Source organism: Eubalaena glacialis, chromosome 3 (assembly GCF_028564815.1).
Source record: "Eubalaena glacialis isolate mEubGla1 chromosome 3, mEubGla1.1.hap2.+ XY, whole genome shotgun sequence".
In the NCBI taxonomy this organism is placed as follows: domain Eukaryota; kingdom Metazoa; phylum Chordata; class Mammalia; order Artiodactyla; family Balaenidae; genus Eubalaena; species Eubalaena glacialis.
In genome coordinates, this window is record NC_083718.1 from 43,617,250 (window position 1) to 43,633,181 (window position 15,932).

The following is a 15,932-nucleotide window of genomic DNA, read 5'->3' on the forward strand; positions in this document are numbered from 1 at the left end:
AATATATGTAAGTAAGTCAAACCGTTATGTTTAAACTTACGTATGTGATGTATGTCAGTTACATCTTAATAAATGGGATAAAAGAAGAATAAGAAAAAAGGGGATAAAAACATTATTTAAACTAATTCCATGGTCAAAGAGGAAATCAAAACTGCTCTCATGAAAACTAAAAGAACAAAATCATTTACAATACAGTCGCCCCTCAGTATCCGCAGGGGTTCCAGGACCCCCCACTCCCTGCTGCAGATACCAAAATCTACAGATGCTCAAATACTACTGATGTAGTATTTGCATATAAATTGCATACGCACATCCTCCCACATACTTCAAATCATCTCTAGATTACTTATAATACCTAACACAATGTAAATGCTATGTAAATAATTGCTGGCAGGTGGCAAATTTGCTTTTTGGGACTTCCTGGGATTTTTTTTGGAATACTTTTTTGAGTCATTGGTGGTTGGTTCAATCAGCAGATGCGATACAGAGGGACGATTCTGCAACCAAAAACCATGAAACACCTAGGAATATCTCACAGAATATGAGCAAAATTTGTATGCTGAAAACTAAAAACCACTGATGAGAAATTGAGGAAGATCTAAATAAATGGAGAGATATGCCATGTTCATAGATTAGAAAACTCAATACTATTAAGATGTCAATTCTTTCCAAATTGATCTATAGATGCAAATACCAATCAAAATTCTAGCAGACTTTTTTGTAGAAATTGACAAATTGGTTCGAAATTTTGTATGGAAAGGCAAAGGACCTAGAACACCCAAAATAAAGAAATACAAAGGTAGAGGACTCACACTACCTGATGCCAAGACTTACAGAATTCCAAGCTACAGAAATCGAAATTGTGTGCTATTGGCTTAAGAACAGATACACGGACCAAAGGAACAGAACAGAATCCAGAAATAGATCTATATAGATAAGGTCAACTCATTTTCAACAAAGATGCTAAGGTAATTCACAGAGAAAGGATAGTCTTTTTAACAAATGGTGCTGGAACACCTGGCTATCCAAACACACCTCGATTCCTACCTTGCACCATATACAATAGTCAACTCAAAATGGATTACATAGAGCTAAATATGAAACTTAAAACTATAAAACTTCTAGAAGAAAATATATGAGAAAATCTTTGAGACTTTGGGTTAGGTAAAGACTTCCTAGATAAAAAACAAAAATACAACCCCAAAAGGAAAAAAAAAATTGATAAACTACTTTTCATCAGAACAAAAAAACTTCTGTTCTTCAAAAGATACTGTATTCAAGGCACATACTGGCAGAAAATATCTGCAAAATACACATCTGATAAAGTATTTGTATCTGGAATATATAAGGAGCTCAGTAACAAGAAGAAAACCTAAAAAAAAAAAAAGCAGCATAAAAGATTAGAGCAGGCACTTCACTAAAGAAGAGATCTGGATGACAAGCCTATAAGATGTTCAACATCATTTGTCATTAGGGAAACGCAAATTAAAACCACGATGGGATACCACTACACAACTATTCAAAAGGCTAAAGTTACAAAACCATACAATAAAAAGTGCTACCAAGGATAAAGAACTACAACTCATACATTGCCGGTGAGTATGTAAAATGGTACAGCCATTATATAAAACAGTTTGGCAGTTTCTTACAAAGTTAAACATACATTTACCACACAACCCAACAATTCTACTCCTAGGTATATACCCAAGAAATGTCCTACAAAGATCTGTACAATAGAAGCTTTATTTACAATAGCAAAAAAACAAAAACAAAAAAAACCTGGAAACAATTCAAATGTCCATGAAGCTGTCAACGGATAAATAAACTATGGTCCATATACTGGGATACTACTCAGCAGTAAAACGGAACGAACTACTGCTTTATGTTACAACGTGGGTGAATTATGCTAAGCATTATGTTAAGCAAAAGAAGCCATACCCAAAAGGCTACATATTGTATGATTCCATTTATATTTTGGAAAGGCAAAATTATAGGGATAGAAATCAGTTCAGTACTAGTCAGGGGTTAGGGGAAAGACTGACTAGAGGGGCCCAAAGGAACTTTGCAGTGATTTGAAAATGTTCTATATCACAATTGTGGTGGTAGTTACACAACTGTACACATCTGTCAAAATTTGAACTGCATATCTAGAACTGTGTACCTAGAAAAGTTTCTGTAAATAAATTATACCACAAAATCTGACTTAAAAAGTGCATTTCAAATTAATGGCAAAGGGAACACTAAAAGTTGTAATTTATGGAATGTGGCCAACCTGCACTAAGAAGAAAATTAATAGCCTTAAGTGCTTTCATTATGAAACAGAAGAATAAAAATAAATGTACCAACCACTTGAAAGGCACAAGAAAGCCATGCTTCTGGCAAGAAAAGGGGAATATAAACACAAACACAATAGTAAGAATAAAATAAAGATAAAATTTTAAACACGGAGATACTAAAAATTATAAAGGTTCTTTATACTGATACTAATGAATCTGCAAAATAAATTAAATGGAAAACAAATTATCAAAACTGATTCAAGAGGTAGAAAACTTTGATAGGGCAATAACCACGTAAGTAATTGGAAATATTCTCAAAACTCTATCCCTGGAAGAAGTTCCAGGTTCAGATGGACTTACGGCACTTTTAAAGCTATACCCTCAGAAGACAGAAAATTCTTATGTCATAGCTCTTAACCATTTCAGAGCATGGAAAGGGCAACTATTTACACTGAATTTACATTTTATTTACAACTACTTACATAATATTTACATTATATTAGGTATTGTAAGTAATCTAAAGATGATTTAAAGTATATAGGAGGATATACATAGGTTATATGCAAAAACTATACCATTTTATACAAGGAACTTGAGCATCTGAGGATTTTGGTATTCAGCAGGGGGTACTGGAACCAATCTCCCAAAGATATCAAGGGACAACTGTATAGCAATTAAAGGAAAAAAACATGCAACCACATGAGTGAGTCTCATCAGTATAATGTTGAGCAAAAGAAGTAAAAACAAACAAAACTAAACAATATTTTTAGGGAGGCATATATATAGGTGGTAAAACTATAAAGAGCAAAGAAATGATTATCACCAAGGTCAAAACAGTGGTTTCCATTGGGTGGGTATTAAGGCTCTGATCAGGGAGAACCATGTGAGAGAAGGAAGCAGGGTTCTGTGATTTTGCAGTGTTCTCTTTCTCGCTGGATGGTGGTTACATGGGTTTTGATTTACAATTATCACTTAAACTATTAAATATACATTGTACATACTTTTTTGTATGTGTGATTTATCTGAAAATAAGGAAAGAAATGAGATGGAATAATACAGTGCTCTCACTTGGTTTGGTTCCCTAAAGTGACTGAGCACATTCTCTTCTTGGATAATATGTTTAGTAGAAAAAAACACCAGAGGACAGAGCTCTCTTAATTCTTAATTAAGTCCTCTTAAGAAGCTCTCTTAAGCATATTAAGCCTCTCTGAACCCTAATTGGCTCATCTATTAAGTGCAAATACTAATTACTGTCCTTATGTCTTGGGATATTTGTGACTATCAATCATAATATACCAAACATGTTTAGAAAATTGCAAACAAACAAAAAAAACACAGCAGCTCAGTTTTCATAATCTGAAATTCAAAGGTTTTTGTTACACTGTAGCTATGATCATATCAAGAGATAATAAAATCCATGCAAGTAAGATTTATTTCTGACAATTTTCCATTTCACTTTAAGCAGCATTTTTTTAAAAGTGGTGCATCTGTCATCAGTAATGGGTAAACAAATAGGGTTCCATTTTGAGAAAAAATAAATATAAAACATTAATTTAACCTAGGAAATGCTATAAAAGATGTCACATTAAAAGTCTAGAGATTGAGATCTGTTCTTGTATTTACAAAAGAAAACTTAAGAATGTCTTTTCCTCTGTGTGAAAAGGAGAAATACACTTCGCTAAGTTACCCATCCAGTACCTTTCTCTAATAAATACAGTCAGCACCAAAACTGTTCCCCCTAAATTGAGTAAAGGAGACAAGAATAAAATAAACAATTTAACTGGGCTTCTCAATTAGCCTTGGTGCTGCTATGGGACAATTAAAAAGAAACTGAGAGGCAAGTCTAATTCACTAAAACAAACCTAAACATTAAAGGATGTAAATTTTTCAATAACTAAGTAATATCTTTGTATGGTGACACAGCATAACTAGACTTATCATGGTGATCATTTTGAAATGTATAGAAAAAGATTACTATGTTGTGTAACAGAAACTAACACAGTGTTGTAGCTCAGTTATACTTCAAAAGCAAGCACACAAACAAACATACAAACAAACTCATAGATAAAGAGATCAGACTTGTGGTTACCAGAGGCAGGGGGTAGTTGGACGAAAGCAGCCAAAAGGCACAAACTTCCAGTTATAAGATAAATAAGTACCAGGAATGTAATGTATAGCATGATAAATATAATTAACACTGCTGTTAAGTTATGTATGAAAGTTGTTAAGAAAGTAAATCCTAAGAGTTCTTATCACACAAAATATTTTTTAAATTCTTTAATTTTGTATCTAGGAGATGATGGATGTTCACTAAACTTATTGTGTAATAATTTCATGATGTTAAGTCAAATCATTACACTGTACACCTAAAACTTATACAATGCTCTATGTCAATTATATCTCAATAAAACTGGAAAAAAAACAAAGGGAAAAAAAGAAAGAAGTTTTATATATTTACTTTGCCACTTCTAACTTCTGCCACCAATATCAACAATGCTCTTTGAAATTTTTTAGATTGAAACACTTAGAAAAAGACAAAGATAATATTGGGTTGGCCAAAAAGTGCCTTCGGTTTGTAAGTAAAACTAAAAGACACCTTTTTCATTTCCACCAAAAGCTTTACTGAACAACATATTCACCCTTTTGTGCCACTACCTTCTGTCATTTTTTAGGCAACTTCATAATTCCATCTTCCCAAAACTTTTTATCTTTTTGAGCAAAGAACTGTTCCAGGTGCCTTTTACAGTCTTCCAGGGAATTGAAATTTTTTTCCATTAAGAGAATTTTGTAAAGACCAAAACAAATGGAAATCCGAAGGTGCACTGCCTGGTGAATACGGCGGATGAATCAGAACTTCCCAGCCAAGCTCTAACAGTTTTTGCCTGGTCATCAAAGAAACATTCTGTCTTGCATTATCTTGATGAAAGATTAGTCTACTGACTAATTCTAGACACTTTTCGTCGAGTGCTACTTTCAGCTGGTCTAACTGGGAGTAGTACTTGTTGCAATTAATCCTTTGGTTTTCCGGAAGGTGCTCATAATAGAGGACTCCCTTCCAATCCCACCACATACACAACATCACCTTCTCCGGATGAAGACCAGCCTTTGGTGTGGTTGGTGGTGGTTCATTTCGCTTGCCCCACGATTTCTTCCGTTCCACATTACTGTACAGTATCCACTTTTCATCGCCTGTCGCAATTTGTTTGTTTTTTTTTTAACATCTTCATTGGAGTATAATTGCTTTACAATGTTGTGTTAGTTTCTGCTGTATAACAAAGTGAATCAGCTATACGTATACACAATTTGTTTTAATAACTAAACGTTTTTGTTACATTTAAGTAGAGAATCACACGTGGAAATATAACTTATGTGGAACCCAAACATCAAAGCGATTAACATAACCAAGCTGGTGTAAATGATTTTCAATGTTTGATTTGGATATTTTGAGTACGTCAGCTATCTTCTGTGGGGTATAATGTTGATTGTTCTCAATTAATGTCTCGATTTGATGGCTATCAACTTCAACTGGGGTATCCAACCGTGGAGCATCGTCCAGCGAGAAATCTCCAGCACGAAACCTCACAAACCACCTTTGACATGTTCAGTTAGTGACAGCACCTTCTCCATACACTGCACAAATCTTTTTTTTGCGTTTCAGTTGCGTTTTTACCTTTCTTGAAATAATAAAGCATAATAGGTCGAAAATGTTTTTTTCCATCTTCAATATTAAAATGGCTACACAAAAATTCACCAATTTTGATAAGTCTTGTATTAAATGTACGCTGATATGACAGCTGTCACATACAATTCTAACAAAATTGTTTCGAATGAAGTTAAAGACAACTAAGTGCCACTAGAGCGATCTTACAGAAAAAACCGAAGAAACCTTTTGGCCAACCCAATATAAAAATGTAAAGCAAAACAATATGCTCTATTATAATGCTATATTATTTTTCTATATAAAATATTAATGTTCGAAGTTCTGCATACCTGAATGTTTTCCCTACTCCAAGTATGTGGTGTTTTACTGGCAAGTAATTTCAGATCTTGAATAGCAAGTCTCTTTACTGCTTTCCTGGGGTCATTCTTCAAATACTGCAATAGAAGCTGAATCTACAAAGGAAATAAGTCACTCCATGAATGATACTGTCACTGAAATTATCATTAGGGATGCAGTGTAAGTTAGTGAAACTTATATTTGAGACAGGGCTCATTTCGAATTACAGCCCTGTCATTTATTCGCCATATGCCCATGTTTGGGCCTCTTTCTCCTCTTGTATAGAAATATACTATCATTTAACTTTCAAGGTTCTAGCACAAGACCTGGCCTCAAACACTAAATTCTTCCCTTTTTTTTCCCCGCCAACTCCATGCTCTGCCGTGTACCCCCACCTCCCCCTCATTTCTCTCAAGGCTCCTAAGAATCAGCACTATGAACAGACGAAAAAAGCAAGCAAAAGGAGATGAAACCTTCTCTGATCTTTATCAGAGAAAGGGATCTTAATGTCATCAAAACTTACGGGTTACTTATTTTTTAGCATATACTTAATACGCAAGTTTATTGAAGAAAAGGCAGTTAAAGAAAATTGAAATTACCTGCTTAGGCGTATCAACCAAAGACGAAGCTGCAAGCAGAGTAAAGGTGTGCAAAGAAACAATCACCATTTTGTTGGAAGGATAGGATGTGACTAGCTGTTGTAAAAGCTCACGAGCACTGGACGCCAATATTGCATCATGGTGCATGTGCTGCAGGATAGGGATCAACTTCAGCTTCAAGTCTACTGGCGTGGCTAGACCTAGATACAGAAAGAATGCTTAGAGATTTCTGATCATCATCCTGGATAACAGTCCACAGTTAAAAGGTGTGATTCAATTAGCAAAATGACCATTTAAAAACAAACAGTAGACTAGTATTATGGTTATAACATTAAAGATGTTATACTAGAGCTAATCAACAAGTTCAATAGGTTTTTTTCAAAAGTATTTATCTTAACATTACGTTGTGGGTGCTTATTAAACTACATGCTGATAGTAGAAAATGCCCTTAAAAAGCACAGTAGAAAGCAGTCATATTTGCTGCCTGTTTCTTCCCAAAGGATACTAAAAGATACACACATACATGTATACATATACACACGTATATGCACAAACTCAATGGCGATGATTTGATTATATTTACAATTTTAATTATTTCCTTCAACTCTAAGATCAGGATGTGAACAGACTGTGTATGGAGCAGTTCTGAAACTCTCTGAACTTTGTGTAGCAATGCCTTTCTTTACAGCATACATAGCTGGAACTCCATGAGGATTAATTCCAAAGCATCTTTTCCTGTCAGCATTGGAGCTACATAAACAAAAAAGTCTTTTCTTCTACAGCATGGCTTTGAGGTGACAGTGAACAAAAAACTGTCAGTCATAATGTACTACACATATGTCAAAAGCTAATTTATCTCTGCTGATCACTGGTTTTGCCACTGTGAAGTAACTGTTAGTGTGAATACATAAATACCCTTTCAACATCCAACAGTGGCTTACATCAACTAAGTCCCTTACTATTTGGCCTCTCTCTGAGTTGAGCCAAAGCAGAGAGTCCCAGGAGATGGGAGGGAGAAGAATGAGGTCAGAGCATTTACTCCCTGGTTTTCTCTCTGCAGGATCATATCAGGCTTATGTTATTATTGTTTTGATCCTTAAGGTACTGAATGCATTTGAATGACCAGTCTATCTTTGAAACTCTTTCTCAATAGCTTCTGCTTTTTCACACTCTTCCTGGTTTTTGTCCTTTCTCAATCTCTTTGTATTTTCCTCTTTATCCACACTTTAATTTCTGGTATTCCTTGGGCTTGGTAATATATTATCTTCTTACCCTATGTACTTTCCCTGAGTGAGCTTATATAAACCCATGGCTTCTATTACCAGATACATGCTTTTAAAGACTGCCTCCCCCTCGCCTCCCCGCCCCCGGAACTTCAGATATGTACATCCCATTACCTCTGGTCATCTCCAATGGGATGTCTCTGATGTATTTTATACTTAATACAGCCCAAAGAGAACTTCTGATCTTTACTATGAAATTGCCCCTCCAACTTTTCCCATTTCAGGATATGACAACTCCATCATTACAGCTCCTCAGAACTTGGAGTCTTTCTTGATTCCCTTATTTCTCTCACACCCACATCCAAATTTATCAACAAATCTTGTTGGTTTCTATCTTCAAAATATAACCCAAATCTGTCTTTCCACCTTCATTGCTATCACACTGGTCCATTTCCAGCACCATCTCTTGACTGGATCATTGCAAAAGTGTCCTAAGTATTGTCTCTACTTAGGCCTTTCCCCATGGCAGACTCCTGTCGCATATCCCCCCCTTCTCCTCTGCAAGTCTATTCTCAATCCAGCAGTCAGAGGGACTCTTTGTGCTTATAGACATTTTTACTGAAGGCTTAGGGAGACTCAAGATTTTACTTTGCAGAAACACAAGCAGCTTAAAATTTAATTTAAGGATACTTTATTCTCCTCTGCAAGTCCTCTGCAAGTCTATTCTCAATCCAGCAGTCAGAGAGACTCTTTGTGTTTACAGACATTTTTACTGAAGGTTTAGGGAGACTCAAGATTTTACTTTGCAGAAACACAAGCAGCTTAAAATTTAATTTAAGGATACTTTATTCCTAAAACTTGCTCACTACTTCTATATCTTGAGCTCCAATCTTCCTCCACCTTGCCCCCATTCCTACCCTTGTGTTTTTCTCCCTGTCTCTCTTTCCATCTCCTAATTCCTGTTCATTTACTTTCATTTTAAATTTATTTATTTATTTGTTTGTTTGTTTTTATTTAATTATTTTTGGCTGCATTGGGTCTTCGTTGCTGTGCGCAGGCTTTCTCTAGTTGCAGTGAGCAGGGGCTACTCTTCGTTGCAGTGCACGGGCTTCTCACTGTGGTGGCTTCTCTTGTTGCAGAGCATGGGCTCTAGGCACGTGGGCTTCAGTAGTTGTGGCACGTGGGCTCAGTAGTTGTGGCTCGCAGGCTCTAGAGTGCAGGCTCAGTAGTTGTGGTGCATGGGCTTAGTTGCGCCGCAGCAGGTGGGATCTTCCCGGACCAGGGCTCGAACCTGTGTCCCCTGCACTGGCAGGTGGATTCTTAACCACTGCATCACCAGGGAAGTCCCTACTTTAATTTTTTACAGATAAAACTTATGGAACAAAAATGAATCTTAAATATGCATATTAATGGATTTCTACATATGAATATATCCATAGAGCCACCACTCAAGCTATACAGAATCCTCCAGCACCCTAGGAGGCTTACCTCTATAGCTTACATCAACTCCCTTGCTATTTGCCTTCTGTCTGGGTGGAGAGCCCCAGCAGACGGGAAGAGAAGAATGCTCAGGTCCGAGTATTTATTCCTTGGCTCCTTCTCTGCAGGGTCTCATCAAGTCACATCATTCTGAAGGTCAGTTTTTCAAAGTGGCCCTCTTGATGTGACTCCAGGTTCTGGTAACCACTCCCTCTCCTGCACCACAGAGGGGTACAGGACTACATCATCCCCTATAGTTTAGCCTGCCCACACCTTTGTAAATGGTTCCTTCATTAAACCCTACTTGAATTATCTTAGCTCAAGTGTGACATCTGTTTCCTGCTGAGATCTTGTCTGATACAGCAGGCATTCAATAAAAACCTGCTCAATGAATGAGTGATGCTTCCTTCTAATGATAGCTTTCTGCAGGACAGCCCTTTTCTGGCAGCAGGGGAAAAAAGACAAAGGAATAAACGGAAACAGGACAAAGCTCAACCACTGTATCTTGGCCTTCAATTAAGTGATTTTATTGCGGTTCCATTTCCTTTTCCATAAAATAGAGGTAATAGTATTACCTATCCAAGTCTGCGAAATTGCGCAATTCAAAGAAATGCCATCTAGAAATACACAAAGAAAGTCGTGTTCTCTAGAGCTGTGCAATGCTGTAACCCCAGAGCTTCCTTTTATGAATATTATGAGGGTAAATGGGGTAATACATGTGAAGCACAGTATGGAAGATGAGATTAGAATACTAAGGCTTTGTAGGCTACAGTAAGGAATTTGGATTTGAGTTTCGTTGCAATTGGAAGATACTGGAGGGACATTAGCAGAGTGAAGAGAGTTCCAGAGCTCCTAACAGCACAGCTCTCCCCCAGGTCAGAATGTTTTCCCCCTAAATATCTGCATTTCTCACTCAAATATCACTTTATCAGAAGTCTTCCTTGATCAACATATATAAAACAGAAACTTCCCCCCTTCTATCCTGCCATCTGCTCTGGGGACTCTCTATCCTTCTTACCGCACTTGTTCTCCACAGCACCTGATATGTCATAAATTTACTTATCTGTTGCTACCACCAACCCTTTCACCATTAGAATGTAGGTTACATGAGGGCAAGGGCTTTGTTTTGTGTACTACTGTATCCTAAGCACCTAGAATAGTTCTGGCATTTAGAAGACACTTAATAAACATTATTTGAATGAATAGTGACTAGCACACAGTAAGTACTTAATAAATGTTAGCAGCTATTATTAATATAAATCCCATTAAGTTACTTCATAATACCAAATGAAGCATACATACCTTGAATCATTTCACTGATTTTGTTACAGATTCCTACAGCAAAATCCCTTTGGAAAGAGAAAACAGCAAAATCTTTAAAACCAAACAGTTAAATTTGCTTCAGTTTTCTGAGGACTTAAAAGTAACAGAACACAGTAAGCACAGGAGAAATGCAATACTCCAAATCGTAACTAATATTCCTAAGGTCAGGTGCCAGGGGTGGGGTAAGAAATGCAACTGAAACCAAAACTCCAAACAGCAGTGGGCTTATGCCAACACTGTTCCCACATGATTTTCAAGGAAAGATGCTCTGATTTATGAGCACTGTTGCAATTTGCATTACCAGATGACACTGTCTGAAAGATTCAAGGTCACTATCTCAGTCTACAATGTTTTAGGACACACTTTTAATTAACAGAAGCTTTCAACACACAAGCGATCACTTACGTAAACAATAAAATATATACCAAATATTCTGAATTTTAGAAAAACAGAGTAAGTATGAAGTAGTAGAAATGCAGTAGGAAATATGGATAGAATCTTACTAAGAGCCAAATTATTTAAAAGTGGCCATTTTTTAGATTAAAGACCTAAATGTAAGACTGGATACTATAAAACTCCCAGAGGAAAACAGGCAGAATACTCTTTGACATAAATCTTTTTGGATCCATCTCCTAGAGTAATGGAAATAAAAACAAAAATAAACAAATGGGACCTAATTAAACTTAAAAGCTTTTGCACAGCAGAGGAAACCATATGCAAAGCGAAAAGACAACCTACAGAATGGGAGAAAATATTTGCAAACGATGCAACAAAGGATTAATCTCCAAAATACACAAACAGCTCATACAGCTCAATATCAAAGAAACAAACAACCCAATCAAAAAATGGGCAGAAGATCTAAAGAGAAATTTCTCCAAAGAAGAAAGAAGACATACAAATGGCCAAAAGGCACATGAAACAATGCTCAGCATGGCTAATTACTAGGGAAGCGCAAATCAAAACTACAATGAGGTATCACCTTACACCAGTCAGAATGGCCATCATCAAAAAGTCTACAAATAATAAATGCTGGAGAGGGTGTGTAGAAAAGGGAACCCTCCTACATTGCTGGTGGGAAGGTAAATTGGTGCAGCTACTAGGGAGAACAGTATGGAGGCTCCTTAAAAAACTAAAAATAGGGCTACCATATGATCCTGCAATCCCACTACCGGGCATATACCCAGAGAAAACCATAATTTGAAAAGATACATGCACCCCAATGTTCACTGCAGCACTATTTACAATAGCCAAGACATGGAAACAACCTAAATGTCCATCAACAGATGAACAGATAAAGAAGATGTGGTATACATATACAGTGGAACATTACTCAGCCATAAAAAAGAATGAAAAATGCCATTTGCAGCAACATGGATGGACCTAGATTGTCATACTAAGTGAAGTAAGCCAGACTGAAAAAGACAAATATGATATAGCTTATATGTGGAATCAAAAAAAATGATACAGATGAACTTATATACAAAACAGAAATAGACCCACAGACATGGAAAACAGACTTGTGCTTACCAAAGGGGAGGGGGAGGAGGGATAAATTAGAGGAGTTTGGGATTAACATATACACACTACTATACATAAAATAGATAACAAATAGGACCTACTGTATAGCACAGGGAACTATACTCAATATTTTGTAATAACCTATATGGGAAAAGAATCTGAAAAATAGATATATATATGCATAATTGAATCACTTTGCTGTACACCTAAAACTAACACAACATTGTAAACGAACTATACTTCAATTAAAAAGATAAAACAAAAATTAAAAGTAGGCATTTTTAAAATATTATATACATGTAAAGTATTTCCCAAGGTGTTGCTTTTGAGTCTGTTGCAATTGAAATATCACTGAGTGTTGCAAAAGTTATTAATAACATGAATGTTTGGGATAAAACATTATATAATATGTAAGGAAATATGATACAGATAATATGATCTAACTTGGCTCTTTTAGTCATGATAAATGATACACAGGGCATGGAATACTTCCCCTCTGCAGTTCAGATGTCTATATAAAACATTTTCTGCCAATAAGATATTATTTAATATTCTCTGACAAAATGGAAAGCACACATCAAGTACACAGTGGTTGTCTGCAGGAAAAGTACCATGCAGTCATTTGAGTTTCAAGATGAGCTACCCATTTTTTCCCATGAAATTCCATAATTATTCAGAGTTGGCTATTTGCAGATATTTTCTAAAAAGATGAATAAAGTAAGCTTGTAACTTTAAGGAAAGTAACTGGGAAAATTCTTTGGCCAATCTTAGCTTTTAAGCAAAAATTAGCATTTCAGAAAACTTATATCTGTCACCATGAGCTTGACAGCCTAATATTTAAAGACCTTCCTGATGAGATCAGTGGTGATAGTAACAAATGTGATCCTTTGATATTTTACAATGAAAAAGGTCAACATTTGGAAGACCTGCATAACACAGTGAACCAAAATTTTCCAGAAGACCAATATCTAAGTTATAAAACCATACACGGGTAAGAGAGGCTAATGGCTTTCAATGTAACAGTACATATTCACTGGTGGTTTTAGAGTTCACAGGGCAATTAACCTTTAAGAACCAACACTTTTCTAGTTTTGGTACAGTATCAAAGGAAAACATCCATAATTACCTATAAAGCCTTTAAAAACACTCCTCTCTTTTCCAACTATATATCTGTGTGAGGCTGGATTTTTTTTCACATATTTTAACCAAAATAACATTGCAACAGAAACAGTGAACACAGAATCAGATATGAGAATCCAGCCAGACATTGAAGAGATTTGTAAAAATGTAAAACAAGGCCACTCTTCCCACAAACTTGATTTTTGTTTTTGAAAATAATTATTTTCATAAAGATATTTTTATGTTAACATATTAAGAATTTGTTACTTTTTAAATGAACTAATAAATATTTTTAACATTTAGGCATTTTCATTCTAATACAGTAACTATCAGTTGATATAATCCACATAAACAAAAAAAGCTCTTTGAGGACTTCAATAATGTTTGAAGAGTGTAAAGGGATTCTGATACCAAATAGTTTCAAAACTACTGCTCTGATATCAGCCTCACATTTGATAAGAAAAAGTAAGTTGTAAATGTCTTTCAGGTATAAGGCAAAAGGTGTATTAGGTATGTATAGATGACCTGTTCACATTTCAGAGTGCTCTTGTACTTGTTATTCCTTCTGCTTGGAATATCCTTCCTCTAGATTGCTGCCTCTTCTTCAGCACCCAGTTTCAGCTCAAATGTCACCTCCTCAGTGAGGCCTTCCCTGATCACTCTACCTAAGCAGCTCACTCAGGTCATCATCACAATGACAAAACTGTTCTATTTTTCCATAACATTAATGAGCAGCTGAAACTATTTTGTGTTTACATCACAACAGGTCATTCATCTTTTCCACTTCTGTATTCCTGGTGCTTGGAATAGAGTCTGGACATGATGGATATTCACTAAGTATTTCTTCACTAACTATATAATAACTTTTTAAAAAATAGTATCTTTTTTTTTTTTTTTTAATTTTTGGCTGCATTGGGTCTTTGCTGCTGTGCTCAGGCTTTCTCTAGTTGCGGCGAGCGGGGTCCACTCTTTGTTGCAGTGTGCGGGCTTCTCACTGCGGTAGCTTCTCTTGCTGTGGAGCACAGGCTCTAGGCGTGCGAGCTTCAGTAGTTGTGGTGCGCAGACTCAGTAGTTGTGGCTCGCGGGCTCTAGAGCACAGGCTCAGTAGTTGTGGTGCATGGACTCAGTTGCTCCGTAGCATGTGGGATCTTCCCAGACCAGGGCTTGAACCTGTGTCCCCTGCATTGGCAGGTGGTCTTCCAACCACTGCACCACCAGGGAAGTCCCACTAACTATATAATAACCTTTATAACAACTCAAAGTTTAAAAGTCTGTTACACTCCTCTAGGGTCAATAAACTGCAAGTTAGAAGCCTGCAGTTTTCTCCCTTTTCTTTTTTTTTTGGTCTAATAATATTTTTTTAAATTCTTAATGTCAGCATTAAGAATATGTTAAGAATATATAGTCTCGTATGGTGAAATAAACAGAATAATCCGATTCTCCCCACCACCCCCCACCCCCAAATTCCGATGTCACACCATTGGTCATACACTCCTGCACTGTTACCACCTACTGGTACCAAGGGGCTACTCCTTTTAGATGGTGAGTGCACCCTTCAGTTCACCACAGTCACCACGTGAAGTCACCTCTCTCATTGACAATGCCTCCCTGGTCCCTGAAGACATTTGGGTTTGCAACTCCTGCTCTGGGACTAGCTCTTAAAAATTATAACCTTTTTCAGAACAAGTTACATGTGGTTGTGGTAGCAGACAGGTGGAAACAGGATTAAATAAATGCTTAAGGTCTTTTTTGGCCAGTTACTCTAATTTGTTTAAGATCCAAAATTGATGGAGATACTAACATAAAAATCCATCAGTACTGGTTGAGATATTTGATCTCAAGCCAGGTCATCATTTCTGGGGGAAGAGGTAAATGCTAATCTGAAAAACACGTGTTTCCTTATTCACACTCTGATACATCTAGACAGGTCTTTCAGACTTTCCTATTGCACTAATTTGGTATTTTTAAACATCACAAATCACAAGTATACCATATTGAAGCCTGGTATGTGAAAAACTGCTTCTACATAAACTATTAAATGTGTACTGGTCATCAATTTAATAAGAAAAAAATGCCAACTTTCAAAAGCACAAATAGGAACTGTCTTTACTCAGATATTTCTCTTCCTCAATTATTGCCACACCTACTACTTTCAATCAGTGAATTAAAGACTATATGCTTTCTATTCTCTAATCTCCTTTTCCAATGAGTAATCCTGGAATTCTGAAGGCTTCATAAGAGCAGCTGAAGAGATGAATGTGCATGTATTAATAAAATATAAAGGAAGACTGCTGGTGATTAACTCTCTCAAGTTTAATCCAAATTTAGCAGAGGCTCTTAATGTAAATGCTACTTTTTATTAAAAAAAAATTCATTAGTCATCTGATTATAAAACCAA

At 36.2% G+C, this 15,932-nt stretch overlaps 1 protein-coding gene across 3 annotated transcripts in view; it reads right to left on the reverse strand.

Moving 5' to 3' along the window:
* INTS7 (integrator complex subunit 7) overlaps nt 1-15,932 on the reverse strand; it is an 88,282-nt gene that overhangs the window by 57,357 nt on the left and 14,993 nt on the right. For all 3 annotated transcript variants that reach the window (XM_061185569.1, XM_061185572.1, XM_061185571.1), the window contains 3 exons: nt 10,877-10,923; nt 6,873-7,072; nt 6,267-6,389 (listed from right to left, as the gene is read on the reverse strand). In XM_061185569.1, coding sequence (XP_061041552.1) covers nt 6,267-6,389; nt 6,873-7,072; nt 10,877-10,923 — 370 coding nt within the window. The remainder of the gene's footprint in view (nt 1-6,266; nt 6,390-6,872; nt 7,073-10,876; nt 10,924-15,932) is intronic.